Here is a 24534-nt window from a genome sequence, read left to right on the forward strand (position 1 = left end):
GTGTTAGGGCATTTTTAACAAAACTTTATTGGACTTGATGCTTTTTAAAATCATGAACTACATAGAGATATGAGTGAATGTTTTTTTTTTTTAAATCGAATCATAAGACCGAGAGGTAATTGATAACTTTTGTTGGTGTTAAATTATTCGTTTCTATATAATTGGTTTGATAAATTAGTTGCATTAGAAGAACCATTGAACCCATATAAGTCAACTAAACCCCATATTTCTCATAATTGTTGAATCGTTTAATTGTTTGCCTTGTTTGTTCGATTATTCTAGTTGTCATTTTTACGTTGTTGAATTTAGTTTATTTTTATTTTAATAGTTTCTTTAGTTTAATAAAATCAATCACTTTTGCAATCAATTGCCTAGTTCTCTCTTCCTTAGAATAGGATAGTCCATGTGGGTTCGATATCTGGTCTTACGACTATATTACTTGCACGACCTCGTATACTTGCGAGTACGCGTTTTCGTCAACAAGTTTTTGGCGCCGTTGCTGGGGAACTATTTTTATTTTTAAGTTAGAACATTAGGTAGTTGTTAGACTCTTAAACATCTTGAGGATATTTTACTCTGGCTGGTCGAAGATTCAGACCACCTGAATTTGCGCTTGATTGGGAGATTGAAAGAACTTTGAGTGGGTTGAGGAGACTTCGGATTCAAGAAGATATGGGAGACAACGTAAACGAAAACAATAATGGGAATAGAGGTTTCGAAGGAACAAACCCGCCGATTGTCAGCACAACAACTAATGCTGACAATTTTGAATTCAAGCCTGTGATGTTTCAGATGATAATCAACAATGGTCTCTTTGGAGGCATGCCTGGTGATGAGCCTTTGTCCCATCTGCGTTCCTTTAACAAGATGTGCGATAATTTCAAACAAAGAGGCATGACGGCTGATGCATTTAGGCTGAGATTATTTCCTTACACACTACAAGGGAAAGCTCGAGACTGGTTTGAGTCTTTGCCTTCTGATTCCATCACCACTTGGGAGGAATTAAGAGAAAAATTCCTAAAGAGATTTTTCCCACCCACGCGAAATGCAAATCTAAGAAATTCCATCACATCATTCCGAAAAATGGATGGTGAATCGTTATGGGAAGTGTGGGAGAGATGGAACAATTTGCTAAGAAAATGTCCAACACATCGACTCCCTGATGATGTTAAACTAGAGACATTTTACCAAGGTTTGGATGCTCAAACACGCATGCTAGTAGATACATCAGCTGGAGGAGCTTTACTCACAAAGAGCTATGAGGAGAGCGTGGAGATATTGGATAGAATAGCAACCAATAATTTCCAGTGGCCCACAGATAGGGTACATGCAAGTTGTTCGAAAGGAAGTACACCGGATGAAGTTCGTCTTGTAGCTCAAAATGATGCATTAGCAGCCGAGTTGGCCACAATCAAGAGCATGATGAAGAATATGATGTCAAGCAATGGGATGAAAGAGAAGAAGGTTGACTTTTGTGCGGTTCGTCAAGGCGTCCATGATTATAGTGAGTGCCCACAGAATCCTGAATCTGTATTTTTCATGAGAAGTCAAAATTTCCCACGACAAAACAATCCATACTCTGAAACATACAATCCAGGATGGAGAAATCATCCTAATTTTTCATGGGGTGGACAACAACAACAAATGCATCCTCAACAAGAGCAGTTTCAGCAAAGGCCTCAAAACCCACCGGGGTTTTGTCAAATGCCAAATCAGCAAGTGAGACCACAAGGAGGTGCATTCCACCAGGCATCAGGAAGTAGTTCAAAACCAGCAGCGCCTTCATCAAATCAAGAGATGTCACCTTTTGAGAAAGCCATGATGGAGTTTATGATCAAACAAGATCAAAAGACCGAGGCACGTAAAAATAATCAAGCAATTGCTATGAGAAATTTAGAAAATCAATTAGGGCAATTAGCACAGGCACTGAACTCACGAGAACCTGGAACGTTGCCAAGTAACACTCAAAATCCAGGTAATGGCAATGATAAGAGGTAGTGTAATTGATGAGTTATTAAAATAAACTTGAAGATCGATTAGATCTTTGTAACAGGTATTACGATGAACACAAAAACAATAAATAACGCAAATGTGGATCAAAATATGTCGAATGATTAGATCAAACAATCCTCAGCAGAGCTCGACTAAGAACTTCCGCTGTAGAGGATTTAGGGTTACAAGAACGATAATAATAAACTTGCTGAATAATACTCTGATCGTTCTATTCTTTCGTTAACACCTAAGATGCATGCAAGCACCTTTATTTATACTAAACCCTACAAAACTCACGGATGGATAGGCCCATACCGGAGATACAAAATGGACTAGCTAATGAGCCCAATAGACGCAACACTTTATACAAAACACGACCCAACAATCTCCCCCTTTGCGTCAAATTGGAGCGAGACTACTTCTTCTTCTTACTTGGGCCAGCAGCGGGAACTTTCTTCGTAGTATCAAACAGACGTGAGATTAGAGCGAGAATAGTCTGTCTAAACCGAATGTACCATTGAATCATGTCATCAAAGTACTTGACATCATCCGCTGTGTTCTGCTTGCATCTGTGGATGATCCCCAAAACGTGCTCTAAACAGGCAGTGGTGTAGAGGTGTTTGTCAGCCAAGGCGAAAAGACATTTTTGTCCTTCGTTCCTGGTAAACATGACCGAATTCCTCCTCGAGTCAATTTTACCCATCTGCATTTGGTTGAGATCACTGGCAGAGCCAACAGGAGATATTGTAGGTTTCTTCTTAAACACGCTCGCAATCTCCTTATCCATCAATGCAACTTCCATGATGTAGCACACGAGCATCCTCTTGAAATTGTCGATGATCGGACCGTATTCAGCTTAGTTGGTGAGGAGGATGTTGTGCAAGATAATCCAATCATGGGGATTAAGGTTGGGAAGATCTGCAAGGGAAATAGCATGTTCAGTTTTGGCAGATCCCCAAAGTACCTTGAACCGAATGTTGATGAAGTTCCCTTCACTGTACGGCTTCAAGACCCGAACGTTGACAATTTTCTGAGCGCTCCAAGTCTGATAATGGGGTTGAGCAGCCTTCAGATAGAAATTGATTAAATCCCGATCAACCTGTGGATGAGGATGAGGGATCTCTGCAACGTTGGAAAAGACATGAAAGATAAATGTAACATCCCGGGTTTTCTCGGTACGTTTGGTTATTTTAATTTAATTATCCTTGTAACCTTGGGTTAATTTATTCAACCAATGTCTGATTTCTTATGTTAATGGACTCTTTTGATCATTTTGTAAACTCCTTTTATCGAAGTCCATGGACTATGGGCCTATTTGCAAAGTCCATCTAGTTAATAGTACTTAATGTGTAAATTGAATCATTTGGAACACACACAAGGAAAACACTCTAAACCCTCCCTCTCTCTCAAAAATCGTCCCTCTCTCTCTCTTTGGGATCAAGAGCAGCCAAGGGGCTGTTTGGAGCTTAATTCTTGTTCATTTCCAGCCTTGATTCGTATTGGTATGAACCTCCTTATCCTTTCTTACAACTTGATTCATAACCTTGTTCTAGTTTTATGATTTCATCTTCACCTCTTCTCCTTCTTATTTTATTTGTAATTGTATGTTACACATCAACTCAAGATCCTATCTTCACCCCATATGTGGTGGATGATGGATCTAGGGGATTACATGTGGCAAAAGATCATGGAAACCCTAAAAGGAAGAATGATGATTTTATGTGCTTATGTTTATTTTCATGTTGATTATTATTACATCCTTGTGGCTAAATGAAATCCTAATGATCCCTAACCCTTTTTAGTACCACCATATCATGGGGACTGAATTGGGATGATGAACACATCTTAAAATGTGTTTCAAAAGGAGAAGGATGGATAAGCCAAAAAGGAATCATGGGTGGCTACGATTCTGTTTTCCATCAGATCTGTAGTCATTTTGTAAAAATCATATCTGGAGCTCTAGAACTCAAACGGACCCCAAACCAGTTCCAAAAGTTCACAAATTGAGTTGGCTAACTTTATTAAGAAGGCCAACCTCACTGATAAGGGCTTTATCTATGTGAAAGAATGGCATCTTTGCTGTTAGGTCTGATCCGGGTCTGTTCTGATATGTCATTTTGTTTTCATCATTTCTAAGGCTTGGAAAAGGATCCAGAGTGATTCCAAGTTTCTATATGTTCCTTATATTAAGAATTTAAGATCTGGAGAATATGGGGTGTTATTTCCAATTATAAATTGGTTAGAATGGATCCACACTCCAGGTCAGTGGGCAGTCACCAGCTTTTGCTAGTGCTGTGATTGTCCACAATGTGAATTTTATATCTGGAGTTTGAGAGATGCTTTTCATTCAATTCCAACTCTGAGACTTTCACTTGTATGTCCTTTACTTCTCTTAATTTTCTTTTGGACGAATTCTACTCACAAGTTGGGTAGAATTGGCCAACATCACTTGACTGTATTGTTGGAGACAGAAGTGATACACCATTTTGTAAAATTCATATTTAATTCATCTTTTGGAGTTAGAATTAGTTCTTTATAGTTATGGAATCCTGAGCAATCATAGTTTCCTATAAAATTTAGTTAAAGCTATGTTTCTGTTTTAGATTTTGGAGTAAATCCGTTTTGAACAGCAGGTCTGTTTTAGAGACCTTGCTGTGATTACTCTTTTCTCAACTCATAGCTTCATTACTTCTCGTTTCTAACCTTTAGTCCTTCTTAGGCGAGGTTTTGAAGTTTGCTCAAGCTTGGTAGCATTATTTGATTGTTAGCCATCCTTAATACTCACTCAAGGTGAGTTCTCTCACACCGTTGTATTAATGATTGTGTTTGCTAGTTAGCTCGTGTGTGATTATTTGAATTTATTATAAAAGCATGCTATATAAGTATTGTTTTAATTCGTACATGTGCACTGTATGTAACTAATTATGGATATGGGGACACCACCAAAGGATACGGATTTACCGGTGCGGTGGGTAGGTAAGATCACCAACGTAATACTCTTCGTGAGGTGCGGTGATTAGGGCCAAATGATATGGGATCTTCCCGGTGCGGTTCAAACCTACAAGTCCTTCTCGTAATATAGACATTGATTCGTTCTTTGCCTTTATCATTATAATTGGAAAATGGATTAGGGCTAGTAAATATGAATGTTAGTACAATGTCTGTGTTTGAATTCACTAAGCTTCGTGCTTACGTTTTTCCCTTATAACTTTTCAGGTGTTAAGATTAAAGAGGCTAAGGCTTGACATGGAGCATCGGGACATCGCTACTAGTTATTTTGTTGGGACCTTATTATTGTTATTACTTCCGCACTTATTTTATATGATTATTAAGTTGATGGATTATGTTATGACTATTTCAGTTGTTTTAATTTAATTTAAGATGGGTTTTAAAAGTTTAAAATTTTTGCAAAAAAAAAAAATTGGGTGTCACAATAAATGCCTTTCGGGTCAGTGGCATGTCGAACTGTGAGTCGACAGTGTTGGACCGATCTAAAGAGATCACAGGTTCCAGCCACAAGATACTCGGTGTGTCAATGGCTTCTTTAATCATCCTCTAGAGAGTCCAAGCAGGAAAAAGAGTTTTCCTACTCTCAAGAAGGTCGTGGGTTTCCTTCTGTTTTCGTTCGGCTTCTTCAGCCTCTCTTGCCACACGAGCACTGATATCAGCCTCATTGTTTCGACTTTTTCGCTTCAACAAGTCAGCGATTGTCTCTTTATCTTCATCTTCTTCCTCCTCAGCAATCTTTTTGCCTTTGTCTTTCACACCAGAACCAGAGGGTTGGCCTACTGGAGGAGGTTCGGTAGTGTGAGTTGTCGTTGAGGTAGGAGGTGGTTGAGACATTGTTTCCTTCTCTCCCCCTTGTTTTGGAATGGACACGAAATCAAGTAGCCCTTCGATTTTGCTGAGTAGGGCAAGGGTGGGAGCGAGCTTCTCTGCAAGGTCACGCCTCACAGTGTAGTTAAGAATTGGATCATGTGCTTCTAGGATGTTGGATATGGCAGAGTGGACATTCGAAACACACGATTTTATCACCTCCGTTTCAGATCGAAGAGAGTCAATCTCCTGTTGAGAGTTGGAGAGTTGAATGCTCTTGACCTTCAGAGCGGTGGTCTTCCTGGCTAGAACATCCATAAGAGAGTTCTCGGTAGCCAAATCTTCTTGAAGCTTTGAGAGCCGGTCTTCAATGGTTGTTCGGAAAGCTGAGTTGTCGTCAGAAATTGTTTGACGAAGAGAAGCGAAGGACTTCAACTCAGTTACGACGGATGTTGCCAGCTGTTGGACAATAGGTTCCAGCGTAGTCTTGGCAGCATTGGCACTCTCCTGTAAAGACTTCAGCAGGGTAGAGGCATCAGTAAATAGTTTATCAACTTTTTCGGTTGCAGCTTGACATGCTTTTGTAGAGGCATCTATGGCGGTGGTTGCAGAAGCAAGGGAATCTTGCTGAGCTTTGGAGAAAGCATCAACAATTTTCTGAACTGCAGCTTCAGAAAGGGATGACTGAGAAGTGGAAGAAGAGGCGATGAGCAAGTCAATTTTGTCATGGAGCTCCTGGAGATGCCTTTTAGTGACAGGAGCGTCGTCATCGTCATCGCTTTGAACTTGAAACGGACTATAGTAGACCGAGTCAAACGTCATATTTTCCCCGCCAAGGAGTGGTTCTTCTCCCTCTGATGCATGACCAGGAGAAGGTGGTGGTGGTGAAGCTGGTGGTTCGGTAGTATGGGTAGGTTCGGGTTGAGTTGTTTCGGGTGTAGGTGTAGGTTCGGGTGCTGGTGTGGTTTCGGGTGCTGGGGTGGATTTGGGTGCTTCAGTATGAACCCCCGTATCAGATACGTTGGTTCTAACAGCTGCAGTGGTTGTTGTGGTTGCTTCGGTGAATATTAGTGTAGGTATTGGGATGGAAGTGGGTGGTATGTGAGTAGTGGAAGTTATGGGGGGAATAGAAATAGGAATGGTTTTAGGTGGAGAGGAAATTGGAGAAGTAGAGACATGAACTTCAGGGGTTGGAGATCTGGGTGGAATGTTGCCTCGTGGAGATTCATCAGAATCTGAACTCTCACCCTTAGATTCGCTTGAGGAGGAAGCGATAACCAGCTTTCGCCTCGGCTGAGTTTTTCTCCTCTTCTGCTGTGGAGACTGAGCAGCCCTTGTGGGTTTCCTCTTCCTTGGAGACGGGCCTTTTGCCCCCTTAACCACCTGTTTCCCCTTATCAGCCTTCTTGCCTCTTGGAGCAGGCTTGTCGACGTCATGTATGGATTTCAGCATCTCCGGAGTAAGATCCCTCGGACCAGAACGCTTGGATTCCTTGTACGTCCTGATAATCCGGCTATCAACGGGAACATCGCCATACATGGTTTCCGGAATAGACCCGTTGAACGAAAACTTTGAAGCGTCCGACACAATGATCTTCGTGGTATGAAAGGTACCAATCGAAGACATTGGAGCACCAGCGACAATGGGGACGTGGTACTTGTCCATCACCCATTTCGTGATAATAGTCCAGAACCTAGCATACGAAATCTCTGAATGTCTGGAAGTAGAGAAGAGACTCTGGATGAGTTGTTGCCATAGAACGGACCCGTAGTCCATGTTGATGCCATTGTAGATACCATACATAATGGAGAGAAATAAGCGGCTGGCTCCATCAGACCCGACACTTCGTTCAGATAAACCTTTGAACAAAACCGTGAACATCCCATTCCACTGTGGAGGTAGGCACGACTTCTTGAATTTCGTGACCGTAGTAAGCACCTCCGTGTATCCCATGTTGTAGAACATGTTGAACAAATGACCCATGGGGATGGATTCTGGATTGACCCTGGAAGAATCCACGTCAAACCCTAATAGTGAACAGAACCGCTGCTTTGAAATTGACGCCTTGTGCTCAAAGACATCAAAGAAAATTTTGTCAACGACCTTGTCGTAGTGAGCAGTCGCAAAGATCTGTGACAAGAACTCCATCGGAACAGTTTCAACCCTGGTGAGTGCAGAAGCGATTGGAGAAAACTTCAGACACTCAATAATGGGGAACATGAATGCGTCGTAAGCATGAGGGGTTAGATCGATGATCAAGCTTTGCTGTGGGCGAATGGGCAAAATGTGGGATGTTGCGTGAACTGAGGAAGAATCTGACATTGCTTGAAGAAAGTGAAGGAGATGATGAATAGTGAAGGATTAAGGATTACTTGCTCTCTAGGAATTTTAATTGCAGTAAAGAGGTAAACGGTGGATGATGTTGCCTTTTATACTGGGGGTTAAGGAGAGAGAAAGATCTTCCCAAATCTTCGATTGAAAAACGAAGGGTTTTTCGGAGTTGACTGATGCGTGACAGTTGGGGTTGCCGATGATCACGCATGAGAGAGAGTGTCAGGCCCCTAATAACACGCCTTCCCATCAGGCGCCGTTTGGAGACGAAACGGTTCAGATTCGCACACTTCCCTCTTGCGCCGTTTGAAATCAAATCGATTAGACTCCCGCCTGAGTCATCATGTAGTCATCTGATCCCTTTAAATTGTAACGGCATCTTTTTTTTAAAAATGCTCCCACGTGGATTAAAATCAACCACAGCCTTTAATCAACCGTCAATCCAATTAAAATGCCTTGTAATGAATAGAACCTGAATATTGGAAAATCAAAGATTTTCGTGCTTAGGGTGTAAAAAAAAAGAAATAAAGCAACACTTTTGGGAAAAAATGTGATGTCAATAAGGACACGAAACAAATGATCATGGGAACGAATCTCTTCCTTCAAAGTCAAGAGAGACTTTAAAGTGTTTGTGTGGTTTCCCGTTGAATAACGATCAGACACTTATTAAGAAGTGTTGAAAGGATTCTTTTAATTAGGCTTATGAGGGTGGCTATTGCTTCGATTCAAAATTCCTAATCTTGATATAAGACAGAAATCGAACGAAGTACTTGTGAGAACGGTGTAGTCTATTGAACAAGTAGGTTGGAGATCATTTAATTTGGCTAGGAAATTTATAAAATCTCAACAAAAATTAAAACTGGATCCCAAGGGAAGAAATGTTATTGGTTTTAACAATTTCATAGGAATCACACAAAAGAAAATTTTGAGATTTCATGGAGGCACGTCCGTCAATTCATTAGTGAAAACTAGAGCAAATTAATTGTTCACCGTCAATTCGTATTGGGTATTGAATTTTGGGTTTCACTTAGCTCGTAGTGGCACGAAGCTAAGATCATAAACGCAGAAATTTGCAACCATAAACCTCGGTGGTAATTTCTGAGAGTCTCAAGGGTTACGTTTGTGAAGCGAATGTGATGGAGAAATGCAATGTAGATGGTGTAAAGAAACCAAAGTACCTCTGCTATAAATAAATAGGACCAAGCAGAAAACTCATATCTCATGTGAGAAGAGAGTTAGGTAGCTCATGATTAGAATAAATAAGAAAGCCTAATTGGGAAGACAAGGTTTGTTTATACCAAATCAGTAAGGCTTATTATTCAGAATCAGGTGAGGCTTTGGACACATACAACAACATGCTTCTAGGGACACTTAGCCAATGAAATTATATATCCACAAGAAGAAAAAAAAAATAAAAGCCAAGCTAAATAAGATAAAAAAAATAAAATATTTTTGGAGTTTTTGAATTTATAAGAAAAATATGTTTGGAATTTTGATAAAAAAAAATAAAAAAAATAAGTCACACAAAAAAATTAAAGCCGAACCCGAGCGTTCGATCTATTTCGGTTGAGAAAAACTTTGGAACCGAACCTGAGCGTTCGGTCTATTTCGGGTGAGAAAAATTTTGGAACCGAACCCGAACGTTCGGTTGATTTCGGTCGCCAAAGAAAATAGATTTGAAAAAGAGAATGACTTTGATAATAAGGAAAATGAATTTGGAAAATTTATACATAAGAGTTACAACCAAGGAAACTACCTTTGAGTGATGAGCGAAAAGTAGATAATGCAACCGAACCCGAGCGTTCGGTTCATTTCGGTATATTAGCACAAGACCCGAACCCGAACGTTCGGTCTATTTCGCTTCTTGCCTTAGAGCTTGAGAGATAATTTTTGGTACTGACTCCGATTCCATCATACCTAGCCCTTGTAGTATTTTGTTAAAAGATGCTTCAGGAAGAGCTTTGGTAAAGATGTCAGCCAGTTGATCAGTGGTTTGAACAAAGTGTATTTCGACGTTCCCATCTTCCACATGATCCTTAATGAAGTGATACCTCAATGCTATGTGCTTAGTCTTGGAGTGTTTTTGAACAAAGTGTATTTCGACGTTCCCATCTTCCACATGATCCTTAATGAAGTGATACCTCAATGCTATGTGCTTAGTCTTGGAGTGTTGCACTGGGTTATGACAGATCCTAATTGCACTTTCAGAGTCGCAATATAGTGGGATCTTTTTCATATTGAGTCCATAGTCCCGGAGTTGGCTTTGGATCCAAATCACTTGAGAAGTACAGGAGGCAGCTGCGATGTATTCTGCTTCAGCGGTAGACAGGGATACACAGGTTTGTTTCTTTGATTGCCAACTAACCAACTTCCCGTCAAGAAATTGGCAGCCTCCAGTGGTGCTTTTCCTGTCTAGTCCACAACCTCCAAGGTCTGCATCTGAATAGGCTTGAACGAAGAAGCCTGAGTTGGATGGATACCATAGGCCTAAAAAGGTAGTTCGCTTGAGATACCGGAGTATGTTCTTCACTGCAAGCATGTGAGGTTCACGAGGATTTGCCTGAAATCTAGCACAGTAACAAACAGAAAACATTATATCAGGCCTGCTAGCAGTAAGGTACATTAAAGAGCCTATCATTTGGTGATATAGAGTAATATCGACAGCTGGCTTATCCAAGGATGGAGTAAGCTTGGTGCAGAACGCCATTGGAATTTTAACCTTTGAGTCTCCCATCATGCCAAATTTAGCAAGGAGAGTCTTCGTGTAAGCTTCCTGGTTAATAAAGATGCCTTCGGGTCCCTGTCTGATATTTAAACAAAGGAAAAAGTTAATTGGACCCATTGAGATCATTTCAAATTTAGTCTCCATCAGCTTTCTGAATGCAGCTGTTAAGCTAGGATTCGTTGAGCCAAAGATGATATCATCGACATAGATTTGAACAATCATAAGGTGGTTACCTTCCTTCTTACGAAAGAAGGTTGGGTCAACCGAACCTTGTTTGAATTTGGACATCTTTAAAAACTTGGTTAGCGTTTCATACCAGGCCCTCGGTGCTTGTTTCAGTCCATATACTGCTTTGTCCAGAATATAACAATGATTGGGGAATTTTTCATTGACAAATCCAGGTGGTTGCTCTACGTACACCGTTTCTTCGAGTTCTCCATTTAGAAATGCGCACTTTACGTCCATTTGGAAGACCTCAAAGTTCTTGTGTGCAACATAGGCAAGAAATATGCGAACAGATTCCAGCCTAGCCACAGGAGCAAAAGTTTCCTCATAATCGATTCCTTCCTCCTGGCAATATCCTTTCACCACCAGACGTGCTTTGTTTCTTATCACATTGCCTTCCTTATCCATCTTATTTCTAAAGACCCATTTGAGACCAACAACCGAGGCATATTGAGGAGTTGGAATGAGGTGCCAAACTTTATTTCTTTCGAATTCATTAAGTTCATCTTGCATGGCTTGAACCCAATCGGAGTGATCAAGAGCAGTGTTAACTGTCTTTGGTTCAACTTTTGAGACGAAGGAGTTAAACATACAGAACTCTACTTTTGAAAATAAGGAAGTTTGCTTTGCCTTTAGTTGTGATCGAGTTAGGACCTTTTCAGAGACATTACCAACAACCTGTGAAACAGGATGATCTCTGGTCCATTTAACAAGAGGAGGATAATTTGGATCATAGGATGGATCCAATTCAGCATTTACCAGCTCTTCTAGTTCAGATTGACTATCATAGTCATAAGACATATCTGCATTCTCCCCCTCGACAGATAAGCTTTCAGGTGTATCTTGACTTTCCGGAGCTACAGGAGTTTCGGGTGGTGTTGAGCTTTCGGGTACCACAGGACTTTCGGGTGCAGATTGGCTTTCGGATACAGCTGGGCGTTCGGGAGCAGCTGGAGAACAGTTCTCCCCCTCAACATGTAAGCCCTGCTGTGAAGAAGAAGGTGGATCCTCCCCCTCAACTGAAGCATCGTGCTGTGGAGGGTCGTTGGAATTTGATCCTCCTTCATTCATTTGCTTGGCAGTATCTTCGATGAGTTACTTCAGATGATCTACTTTGTTGTCTGCTGCACAAGCTTCCGAGAGAGTGGCCTTCTCTGGATCATCGAATAACTCAACAAACTTCTCAAATAGGTTTGCAATCGAGGCTGTGACTTGGCCTGTTTGAGTAAAAATTTCTCCAACTGTGTCTTCACTGGCCTTCAGCTTTTTGACATAGCTGTCATCGAAAGTCACATAATAAGTTTCTTCAATCTTCCTCGAACGCTTGTTCAAAACCCTGTATGCTTTTGAAGTGAGAGAGTATCCCAAAAATATCCCTTCATCGGCTTTCACGTCGAACTTGTTACGATGTTCTTTAGAATTGAAGATGAAACACCGTGAGCCGAATACATGGAAGAATTTGACATTTGGCTTCCTGTTGTTGATGATCTCATAAGGAGTGAGATTAAAGCGTTTATTGAGATAGGACCTGTTCTGCGTAAAACACGCTGCAACAATAGCATCAGCCCAAAAATATAAAGGTAAAGAGGCAAAACTTAGCATGGTTCGGGCCGCCTCACACAAAGATCGGTTTCGTCTTTCGACAATTCCGTTTTGTTGAGGGGTGTAGGGAGCTGAGAAGTTGTGACTGATTCCTTTTTCTGCTAAGAAGTCATCGAATTCTTTATTTTTGAACTCCAGCCCATTGTCGCTCTTGATGTTGCGAACGACTTTCCTTAGCTGCACTTCAACCTGCTTGATAAACATCTTTAGCTTGAGAGTTGCTTTAGATTTGTGCTTCAGAAAGAACACCCATGTAAAACGTGAAAAGTCATCAACAATGACAAGAATATACTTGCTACCGCTGATGCTTTCGATAGATGATGGACCACACAAGTCAATGTGAATTAACTCTAATGGTTCAACAACTTTAGTGTTTACAATCGATGGGTGACTTTGACGACTCTGCTTCCCCATTTCACATGCAGCACATAAATGTTCTCGATCGAATTTGAGCAATGGAAGACCTCGAACATGACCACATGTGACAAGTTTGTTGATATCCTTGAAGTTGAGATGAGAGAGCCTTCGGTGCCAAAGCCAGCTTTCGTCAGATTGTGCTTTGGATAATAGGCAGATAGCTGGATTTCCTTTGATGGGTTTGAGATTCAGGGGAAACATTTCGCCTTTGCACTCCGATTTGAGAATTACTCTTTTCGTTTTCTTTTCAATTATCTCTGAACCCTCATCGTCGAAAGAGACCTTGAGACCGGTACCTCCAACTGATGAGGTTGTGCTGCAGTCCTTCAACGTAGACAACCTTTCTAATTGTAAAATCTCCATTTGTTATCATTCCATACCCTTTTATCGTGCCGAATGAGTTGTTCCCGAACTTGACATTCCCACCATTTGAAAGAGACCGAAATTCCCTCAGCTCTTCCTTCCTTCCTGTCATGTGACGTGAGCAGCCACTGTCAATATACCATTCTTCGTCAAACTGCTCGTCACTGATAACCTGCAAAAATTAAGCAGATTTAGGAACCCAAAGTTTCTTGGGTCCACGTGAGCCTTTCACAGGAACAGGAATAGTAAGAGAGATGTCAACAAGATATGTTCTTTTTATTAAAGTTGTTTCATCTTTCTTTTTAATGGTGAAAACCTTAATTTTATTGGGATTTGTTACTTTCGGTTTGGATTCAGGTTTAGGCATTTGGACATTGGGATTATTTTGACCTGTTTTGACTGAGGAAACCTTCGATTTTCCTTTCAAATCCTTTGAAGATTTTGGATTTTGAGATCGAGCAGAATTGGATTTAGAGAGGGGTTGAGAGGAATTAGAAGAATTAGAAGAAGTAGAATGAGAGAATTTAGACTGAGATGTTTTCTTGACTTGAGGTTCTAAGTGACCCTTTAGTTTTTGATCATTAGTGGGACCGAACCTAGAACTTTGGTCACTTTTGCTCTCGGAACCGAACCTCTTCTTTCGGTAGATAGTGTTCTCTGAACCGAACCTTTGCCTTCGGTTGTCATATTTTTCAGAACCGAACCTGTCCTCTCGGTTGTTATGCTTCTTAGAACCAAACCTCTCCTTTCGGTTGTTATTACTTTCTTGCGGTCTAACAACATTTTTCTCTGACTTCGAATTTCTGTCATGATAAGAGAAGTGGGCGTTTTGAGATCGCCAAAACTGTTTTCGTTCTGAGAGATTCTTCTTGTATCTCAGATTCCTTTGCTGCTTCTGATCCTTTACTTGCTTCGGCTGTCGGTGGATGTTGGCTTTTTGCTTTTGCTTTTTGTCATCCGGTGCACTTTGTACTGATGATGTTTCGCTTGAAGGAGTGATATTTTTTTGTAGGAACTCCTTTTTCTTTAGGAACATCTTTTGTACCACTAGTACTTGGCACGTCGAAGTTATCAGGTTTATTCAAAGGCTCTGGCACATATCTGCCTTTGGTTTTCCAGGACGTCCGTTTAGACAGACCAACGGTTTCGTCAGCATTGTCGATAGGAGCGGACCAGAAGAACTCATCACAGCCATCAGCATTATCTTCATTTACAATGGCTGTGAGTTCGGCTGTCTGATGTTCGGTTACACCTGTGACCTTATACACCTGATTTGGAGTCGTCCTTACCTTTTGGTATACAACAGCCTTTTCTTCAAGGATCGGGGACTTTTGTTGGGACAGTCAAGCAAACTCTACAGAATTTTCTGAAATAAGATTTTTGTGGTTTTCGGGTTTGCTCTTGACAAACTCAGAACAGTCAACTACATCCTCTACAGAAATTTCACTCATATCATCATCCTCATTAAGCTCAGATGCATTTTCAACATCAATTTTATTTTCTGAGCTCAAGTTCGCATTCAATGAGTAAAACTTTTGTATGGTTTCGGTCCTTAGTTTCAGTTTATCATTTTCATCCAAAAGATTTTTCAGCATGTCCTTATGGTCCTTGGAATTTATGAAAGATTCTATTTTGTCTAGACCATACATATATGTCGGATTTAAATCCTCAGACGAAACTACACTTTCGCAATTGTATGCTTCAGCGTCAATTTCATCCTCCTTAAACTCAAGGAAGGGCAAAATCATATGATGAATTTTCTGCCCTATTTCACAGTTCAAATGAAGTTGAGTGATATTAGTGTAAAGACGCTTAGCAATTAAACAAAAGACATTTCTCTGTTTCAAAAGTTTCAAATTGTCTCTTTGTAAATAAATGTTTTCGTCCTTGGATTTGATTAACTCCGACTCCTTCAACTCTATCCACATCCTCCGTTCCTCACTCTTTGAAGACACCCTGCTTATTTGGTCAGTTAGGTTAGAATTGGTGACCTGTGTTTGAGTTAAACTGCTGTCTAGATGTGAGATTCTTGAATTTACATTTTTTAATTCTTTTTCATATGAACTTTGTGGGACTTTGAATGAAACAAAAATGGATTGTACCTTCTTGATTAATTCATCAAGCTCGTTAAACTGTACGCTGAGAGGTTTTGTTGTGAAGCACAAGTCCTCTCGCTCCTTCATGTCTTCATTCCCACCGTCTGTGTTGTATCCCCTCATTTGAGATACATCTGACACCATCAAACACTTTCCACGACTTCCTTCACCTTTCGCAACATAAGCCTTTCCATGAGATGGCTTCCTGACTTCATCATCCTCAAAATCGGTTGACCAAACCTCCACGCCACCGAACTCATCATCCGCTACCGAACCCTGCACAATTAAAGCATTCATAGAAGGGTTAGAAACAATTTTCTTTCTCTTGATCTCTTCCAGCTTTTTCATCAACATAGCTTCTTCATCTTTCTCCTCATCCTTTTCTGCCATTTTCTTTAGGACACAGTCTTTGGCATAGTGGTTCTTTCCTCCACAATAGTAGCAGTTCACACCCGAATCTCCTTCAGCTTTCGGTTCTTTCTTTGGTTCTTCTGCCTTCGGTTCTTCCCTGACCTTTTCAGAACTATAACTTCCCTGCCAATTTCGGTTCTTATTGGTAGGAAACCTTTTCTTGATGAACCTCTTCGGGTTTGACACCATCATTGCATAGTCTTCTGAGGTAATGTCATAGTCTTCTAAGTTAAGGTCTTCATCTTCCATCACACCTTTGCTTTTAGAAAGAAGGGCCAAGGAACCCAAGCTTGAAACCACATTCTTCTCCTGCAAGACAATCTTTTCTTGGGATTTCAAGATTCCTACCAGCTTAGCTAATGAATAAGATTTGAATTGCTCATGAGCTTTAACAGTGGACACAACCGCTCTCCACTCAGATCTAAGACCGTTTAAAAACGTAACCTTTTGTTCAATCAACTTCCTTTCAATATCGTGTTTAATCATCTTACTAAGAAGATGATTGAAGCGATCGAACGTCTGAGTAACAGTTTCTTCAGGATTCTGCTTAAATTCACCAAACTCAGACAAAAGTAAGGTTTGAATAGAATGCTCGAGATCTTCGTCTGTGGAATAAAGCTCTCGCAGCCTATCCCATATTTCTTTGGCAGTGCTGAACGAACTCACTAGCCTGAAAGTATCAGATTGAAGAGCGAATCTGATTAGTCTCAATGCTTTAATATTGCACTGAAATTTATCCTTTTCGTCTTGGGCAATATCTTTTACGTCTTTCAACAGATCATTATACTCTTTCTGAGTTTTAATGATTCTTGACGTTGCTGAATGAGCGAATGGTCCAGACACGATTGCTTCCCAAATAATATATCCATTGTCTTCAGATCCAATAACATAATCTTCAAAGTGATGTGCCCAGACTTCGTAATCCTGGGTGTAAAGGATGGGAATCTTCGTCGTTGATCCAATGCTGTTTGAGATGTTAATGGGATTTGATTGTGACTCGTCCATGCTTGATCGAATAACCTGTTTGAAAGATCAGACTTGTAATACATTAAATTAGGGTAAAACAAATAAATGCTGAGTTACGTCAATTATGGGATGACGGCTCAATAAATATTAGTTAATGCGGAATAACCCTAATCGCGACCTTTTTCACAGAAAAGATGTGTATGATTTACACAACCTCCTGCTCTGATACCAATTGATGAGTTATTAAAATAAACTTGAAGATCGATTAGATCTTTGTAACAGGTATTACGATGAACACAAAAACAATAAATAACGCAAATGTGGATCAAAATATGTCGAATGATTAGATCAAACAATCCTCAGCAGAGCTCGACTAAGAACTTCCGCTGTAGAGGATTTAGGGTTAAAAGAACAATAATAATAAACTTGCTGAATAATACTCTGATCGTTCTATTCTTTCGTTAACACCTAAGATGCATGCAAGCACCTTTATTTATACTAAACCCTACTAAACTCACGGATGGACAGGCCCATACCGGAGATACAAAATGGACTAGCTAACGATCCCAATAGACGCAACACTTTATACAAAACACGACCCAACAGTAATGTCATCACGCTTAGATCGAGAAAGGAGTTAACTCCAAAGAATCATGACTTACCAGCCACATATGATGAGCAACATTCGGTAAGTGTTGAGACTAAAAAGAAGAAGCAAGATGTAAAAGACGATGAAAAAGAGTATGTCGAGATTAAAGACATAACCGATGAGGAGTACGTGCAGAAGAAACTGAACAAGGAAGGTCCAACAAGTTCAAGTCCAAGCACTGGAAATTCAAAGAAGGCCCAAGAAAAAGATGTTCGAACTGGTGCGACAGTTGCACCAACAACTTTACCTTTCCCACTTAGGCAAAATAAGTCTAAAGTGGATGATGGCAATTTAAGAAGTTTTTAGAGATCCTTTCTCAACTTCATATTAACATCCCCTTTGTTGAAGCCTTAAAACAAATGCCCACATATGCAAAGTTCATGAAGGAAGTTCTTACAAGAAAAAGAGTTTGGAGAGAGTTTGAGACTGTTGCAATGACAAAAGGTTGCACATCAATAATCAAAAACAAATTACCTGTGAAGAAGGATGATCCATGTAGTTTCATTCTACCGTGCAAAATTGGAAAATTTGACAAGATAGGTTTGTGCGACCTGGGTGCAAGTATCAATTTAATGCCTTTGTCAATTTTTCGAAAATTAGGACTTGGTGAAGCTAGAACGACCACAGTTTCACTCCAGCTAGCAGACCGATCTATGGTATATCCATAAGGTAAAATAGACGATATCATTATCAAAGTTGATAATCTTTTCATTCCAGCTGATTTTATCATTTTGGATTATGAAGCTGAAGATGATTGTGGAATAATTTTAGGGAGGCCATTTTTGGAAACTGCTGAAGCTTTAATTGATGTCAAAAAGGGAAAAGTTACATTGAGAGTAAATGATGAGCAAAAGACTTTTAATATGTTTAAGGCTATCAAACAACCTTTTAATGTGGAAGAATGCTTATTCATATGAGTCATGGATGGATTGGTAGATTTAAAGGAGGCCCACTTGAGTAAGGTGACTCATAACATTGAGGAAAATAGAGAGTCCATAGTTCAAAGTGTAGTGAGTCGGGTCAAGAAGAAGCATGAATTAAATGATAGTGTGACTGAATCAACTTTGCCACCCTTGAAAAAGTATATGTTTTAGAGTTGAAGCGGCCTCCAGAACACTTGATGAAGGTTGGAAAGAAAATGATGAAGCATTTGTTGAGACATGCGTTTAAAATGCAAAATCATAAAAATACCAAAATTCAAAAGTTTAGGGATGAAAAATGGCAGGCCAAAGAGATTTTGAAAATAGACAACGAGAGAAAGGATTTGGGTGATCAAACAACGAGAAAAATACCATTTTGGAGAATGAAAAGATGAAGTGATGATGCTTCATTTGAAGCAGGTTGAAGAGTAATTTGTTTGTTTTATTATTATTTTTTTTAGTTTTTTTTTTAATTTTTATTATTATTAGTTTTAGTATTATTATTTTTGTTTTATTTTTTCTTTTGTTTTATATTTGTTTTTTTTGTTTATTTCTATTATTTTCATTTTCGCATTGTTGCTTATTTCATTTCTTATTATTTGTTTTGTTCTAATAAATTTGTCGAGTGTGCAGCCCTTGTTTGCTATCCAGGTAGTTGGTGATGAAGTGAGAGTCGTGGAAAACAAAAAGTTTGAGCTATACTTAGAGATCAGCCATCACAATATATGTTCTTGGTTTATCATATCATGTGAGAAGACATACCATTAGGGAGTATTTTTTTTATTCTATTTTTATTGCTCGGGACGAGCAATGTTTAAAGTTTGGGGATGTGTTTAGTGCTCGTTTTTCGATCACTAAATGAACTAAAAGATTATTTTTGTCCCTGAATTTTACAATTTATGTTATTTTTTTGATCTTAAAAAGATAAATTTACGTTAATAAGTGTAATAGACCTAATATTTCTCGGTTGGTATATTTGTGCCTATTCAGTTGGGTTTTTGACTTGTCTTGCATGGGTTCCTCATTTCTTATTCTACAGGACGATGGGAGTTGGACTTCTTCTTATGAAGTCCAAAGTTCTTAAAGGAATTGACGTCTCATTAACTTGTTTTTACAAGTTCACCTAAGCTTCTTAGGTCCCCTCCTCCTATTCTACAGGTTAGTGGGAGATGCTTTTCTTGCACGAAATCCATAATATAGCACCACATGCTTCTCATTTGAATTGACGGCTTTCATCATCACTTGTCAAAACAAGTGCAACTCGAGTTTCTTGAGTTCCCCTCTGCTTATTCTACAGGTTGGTGGGAGTTGGTTTTCTTGCACGCAATCCAAAATATAGCACATCGTGCTTTGCATCGGAATTGACGGTATTCATTTTACTTGTTAATGCAAGTGCAACCTGTGTTTCATGGGTTCCCCACCGCCTAGTCTACAGGTCATGGTGGGAGTTTGACTTCCTCTTATGAAGTTCAAAAATCTAAAAGGAATTAACGGATTTTATCTTGTGAATACAAGATTGCCAAAGCTTCTTAGGCCCTCACCACTTATTCCACGAGTCTTGGTGGGAGTTGGACTTATATTATAATGTCCCAATGGTTTCGGCAAGGAATTGACGGGTTCGAAAGAAGAAAAATTTATCACGAGCAATTAAGGCGAATAAAAGATGTTTGACAGATTGACCACGTCTCAATGTTTTCATCATATCTGGCTCATCGGGACTCCGATTTAGGCGATTCAAGAGGTTTCGGAAACTAGACACAATCATCTACAAGTTTGAAGTTTTGAGTTTTTGCTGAATTGGTCGTTTTCCTGCTCATAATCGACGTTGAAGATGAAGTTGGTTTGCTGTTAGAAAAAAATAAAAGCTGAAAATTGAAATAAAGTTGAAAGATCAAGGGCTAAAGTTATACCATGCTGAAAGCTGAAAGCTAAGGGATAAAATTGTGCAATGCTTGAAAGTTGGAGGATCATTCATGTAATTATGATCTATATATACTTGTTACGTGATCAACCAAAAAAATATACTTACGCATGGAAACGCTACGGCAGAAAGTGGCAGGCATTAGGACATGAATTCGTTCTTGAGGCTACATATGCAGTGTGCAATCACATATACAAAGTAATAGTTGTTTTGTTTATTTAATTATTTTTGTATATCCTTTGCTTTTCATCGTGGGTTAGTTTTATGGTTCTTTTTAATATGACTTTTAAACTTTGTTTATTTGCTGTTATCAATTTTAATTTTATGGAGTAGTAATCTTGTGGGTTTGGTTGACTAGGGTAAGACGGTAATTTTAATGTAATTGATTTTGTTTGAACCAATTTTGTTGAAATCGAATAGCATATTCAAATGTATGCTTATTTTAAAAATATGAATTTTGACGGGTAAATTTGATTTTGGCTAGCACTTGATCAACGTTAGTTAGGGTTAAATTCCTTGGTTTAAATTTAATATTTACATGCTTATATTAACTTCGAGAGAAACTTTATTTATGACATCGCTTGAATATGAATGTGCGGTTTCGTTATCTCGCTTAAACATAACATAGACGTGTGTTAGGGCATTTTTAACAAAACTTTATTGGACTTAATGTTTTTTAAAATCATGAACTACATAGAGATATGAGTGAATGTTTTTTTTTTTTTTTTTTTTTTTTTTTTTTTTTTTTAAATCGAATCATGAGACCGAGAGGTAATTGATAACTTTTGTTGGTGTTAAGTTATTCGTTCTATATAATTGGTTTGACAAATTAGTTGCATTAGAAGAACCATTGAACCCGTATAAGTCAACTAAACCCCATACTTCTCATAATTGTTAAATCATTTAATTGTTTGTCTTGTTTGTTCGATTATTCTAGTTGTCATTTTGACGTTGTTGAATTTAGTTTATTTTTATTTTAATAGTTTTTTTAGTTTAATAAAATCAATCACTTTAGCAATCAATTGCCTAGTTCTCTCTTCCTTAGAATAGGATAGTCCCTATGGGTTCGATATCTAGTCTTACGACTATATTACTTGCACGACCTCGTATACTTGCGAGTACGCGTTTTCGTCAACAATAACGAAGAAGTTATGACCCGTCGAATTTTCGCGACGGAACCGACGTGACACCAGGAAGCGTAAATAGTGAATTTACGATAAAACAAGTTTTAACCTTAGCGACCTAAAAGAAAGCCGTATAATATGTTAAACCGAGAGCGTCCATAAAGAAAACGCCCAAATCTGACTTCGTATAAGAAAGTTATGATTTTTAGAAGTTTCGACTTAGCGGTGTACAACCGAAGTTCGAATATTAGATCGAGCAATTTTTAGCCGACACAACCTAAAACGAGAATCGAAGATCTCGTTAATAGTAGCATAGCGATAAAAAGACAGACGAAAACGGACGTCGGATGAAAAAGTTATGAGATTTTAACGAACCAATCATGTCCTGGCCTGTTAATAATATAACTTTTAAAATAAATTCAAAATTAGCCAACGGGGTCTAAATGAAAGTTGTAGAGTACGTTCCCACATACGTGTGTATATAAAGAACGTCGAAAACGGAGCTCGTATGCGAAAGTTACTAATTTTAGAAGTCGGGAATGCAAAATGCGAAGTCTGATGCGAATTTGGTGACGTGGCAGCACCACAACCTTCCGATGATGATCAACCTCGCATTCGATGAACGATGCGTCACCCTTCTCTACGCCCCACGTCTGTGGCCAGGTACTCCCAGCGTACCTCGGTTGTTATCCGTCCAATATTGCGAGCCAGCTGGTGCGAGCTGGCAGTCTTATCCGAGGTTACACTCAGCTTAACCGAAGGCTACGCTCATCGTAGGTCCGAAGTCCAACCCTATAAATACCATGCGAAATGTTCCGGATTTCTCACTCATTTCTTCATTCTTTCTCTAAATACTTTCTCTCTCTAAGGTTTCTAAACCCTCCTAACCCTAGGTAAACCCCCTAGCACCCGAAGGAAGCCCAGAGTCTCCCAGAGTCTTTGAGAAAAAAAGTTTTTCGGTTTGAAACTCTGCCCGCACGAAGCCTGGTTTTCAAGAAAACCTCCCAGTTTCGTCAAAGAAGATTATTTTAGAAGCGAGGTGTTGTCTGAATCACTATGTATCAGGTGTGTGTATAGTCATTTTCATCTTACACATAGATATGAAGTATTTTATATAAATTATGTGCTATGTGTACATATATGTTATCGGTTTACCTGAGATGTTTACTGGATGAGAAGATCTATACTTCTTTCTTTCATATCTGAAACTTTTTCCTTCAGGTCTACACTTTCTCATCTTAGATCTAAACTTTTTTTTTCATATCTAAACTGTATACTCTGAGATCTATGTTAGATGAAAGATCTGAACTTCTTTCTTTCAGATTTGAAACCTTTTCCTTCATATCTACACTTTCTCATCTCAGATCTAAACTTTTTCCTTCATATCTAAACTGTATACTTTGAGATCTATGTTGGATGAAAGATCTGAACATCTTTCTTTCAGATCTAAAACTTTTTCCTTCAGATCTACACTTTCTCATCACATATCTAAACTTTTTCTTCTGATCTAATCTGTATACTTTGAGATCTATGTTGGATGAAAGATCTGAACTTCTTCCCTGTAGATCTGAACTTTTTCTTCAGATCTAGACCATATATGTATTTTATGCTTTGAATTTTATGTTGGATGAAAGATGTAAACATTATTTTTTCAGATCTAGACTGTATAAATATTTTATGCTTTGAAAGTTATGCTGGATGAAAGATGTAAACATTGTTTTTTTTTAGATCTAGACTGTGTATATATTTTATATCTACAAATATGTTAGGTAGAACAATGGGTAGATGAAATAGATGACGTGTGTTAAAAAGATGAGAGGCCTCGATGTTTACGATGTTTAAGATAATCCAGTCGTCTAGCGGAGTATAGATGACAACCACAGACTTTTCTATGCAGTCCAGTGGAACGCTAGCATGCTTGCAACCTGTAGGTGTTTTGAAGATGTACTCCATCCCCCCATGGTTGCCTTACGGACACATATGGCTAAGGAATCCCCTTAGCAGTAGTGCCCATCCCGATGAAATTCCTTAGGATAGGTCCCTTACAATAGATGCTTTAGGGACGTAAAGTGAGGATAACGGGAACGGGTAATCGGGTTAGTGATTTGATGAAAATAAATAATGAACTTATTATTGTGGGTTGAAAACCCTATATGCTCACCAGGCTCCCCAGCCTGACTCACTCAGTTTCTTGTATTACCTATAGTGGCAGAAGCATAGTTGGATGATTTGATGAGAGATTACAGATTTGAGGCCATATAGTGTTTTGTGGCCTAAGATGTTTATTTCTTATAGTTTATGCTTATGGTCTGTATTGATGATGGACATCTCGAGTTTTTGTAATGAAATAAAAATACGTTTCTTTAAGAAATGCTTTGATAAAATTTATATCATATTTTGTTTTGGGAGCAAATTCCGCAGTACTTTTCTTAAGATGTTACTCTGATTTTTATTAAAAAGCGTAAACAAAATCAGTCTTTTCCGGCCGTAAAAGTGTGGACGTCATAGCCTATACACCCGGTTCATGATATCCATGAGCACTTCTGGTGCGTTGGTGAGCCCAGAAGGCATCACCAAACCCATAATTCCCCAAAGCGAGTTCGGAAATCCGTCTTCGGGATATCCTCCTCTTGAGCCTTCATCTGATGGTATATGGACCTCAAGTCGATCTTGTAAAACCAAGATGCCCCCAACAACAGATTAAAAAGGTCTTGAATCCGTAGTAATGGATATTGGTTCTTCATTGTCAATCTGTTCAATTCCTGGTAATAAATGCACATCCGGTTTGAACCATCATTCTTTCTGACAAAAAGGATCAATGCTCCCCACGGTGAGCTACTAGGTCGAATAAACCCCTTCGCCAATGACTCCTGCAGCTGTGAGGATAACTCTTGCATCTCTGGTAGTGCAAGGAGATATGGTTCCTTTACAATCGGGGCGACACCAGGGATCATATCGGTCTTGAACACGACATGC

At 39.2% G+C, this 24534-nt stretch overlaps 1 protein-coding gene across 1 annotated transcript; it reads left to right on the forward strand.

Moving 5' to 3' along the window:
* Positions 1–672: 672 nt before the first annotated feature.
* LOC145060479 (uncharacterized) lies at positions 673–18510 on the forward strand. The gene is made up of 4 exons (XM_079008133.1): positions 673–1975; positions 17610–17879; positions 17942–18133; positions 18311–18510. Exons 1-4 carry the CDS (start codon positions 673–675, stop codon positions 18508–18510), a joined length of 1965 nt encoding a protein of 654 aa, XP_078864259.1.
* Positions 18511–24534: the final 6024 nt, after the last annotated feature.

Source organism: Lactuca serriola, chromosome 6, assembly GCF_051521515.1.
Source record: "Lactuca serriola cultivar US96UC23 chromosome 6, Lser_US96UC23_V15, whole genome shotgun sequence".
Lineage (NCBI taxonomy): Eukaryota > Viridiplantae > Streptophyta > Magnoliopsida > Asterales > Asteraceae > Lactuca > Lactuca serriola.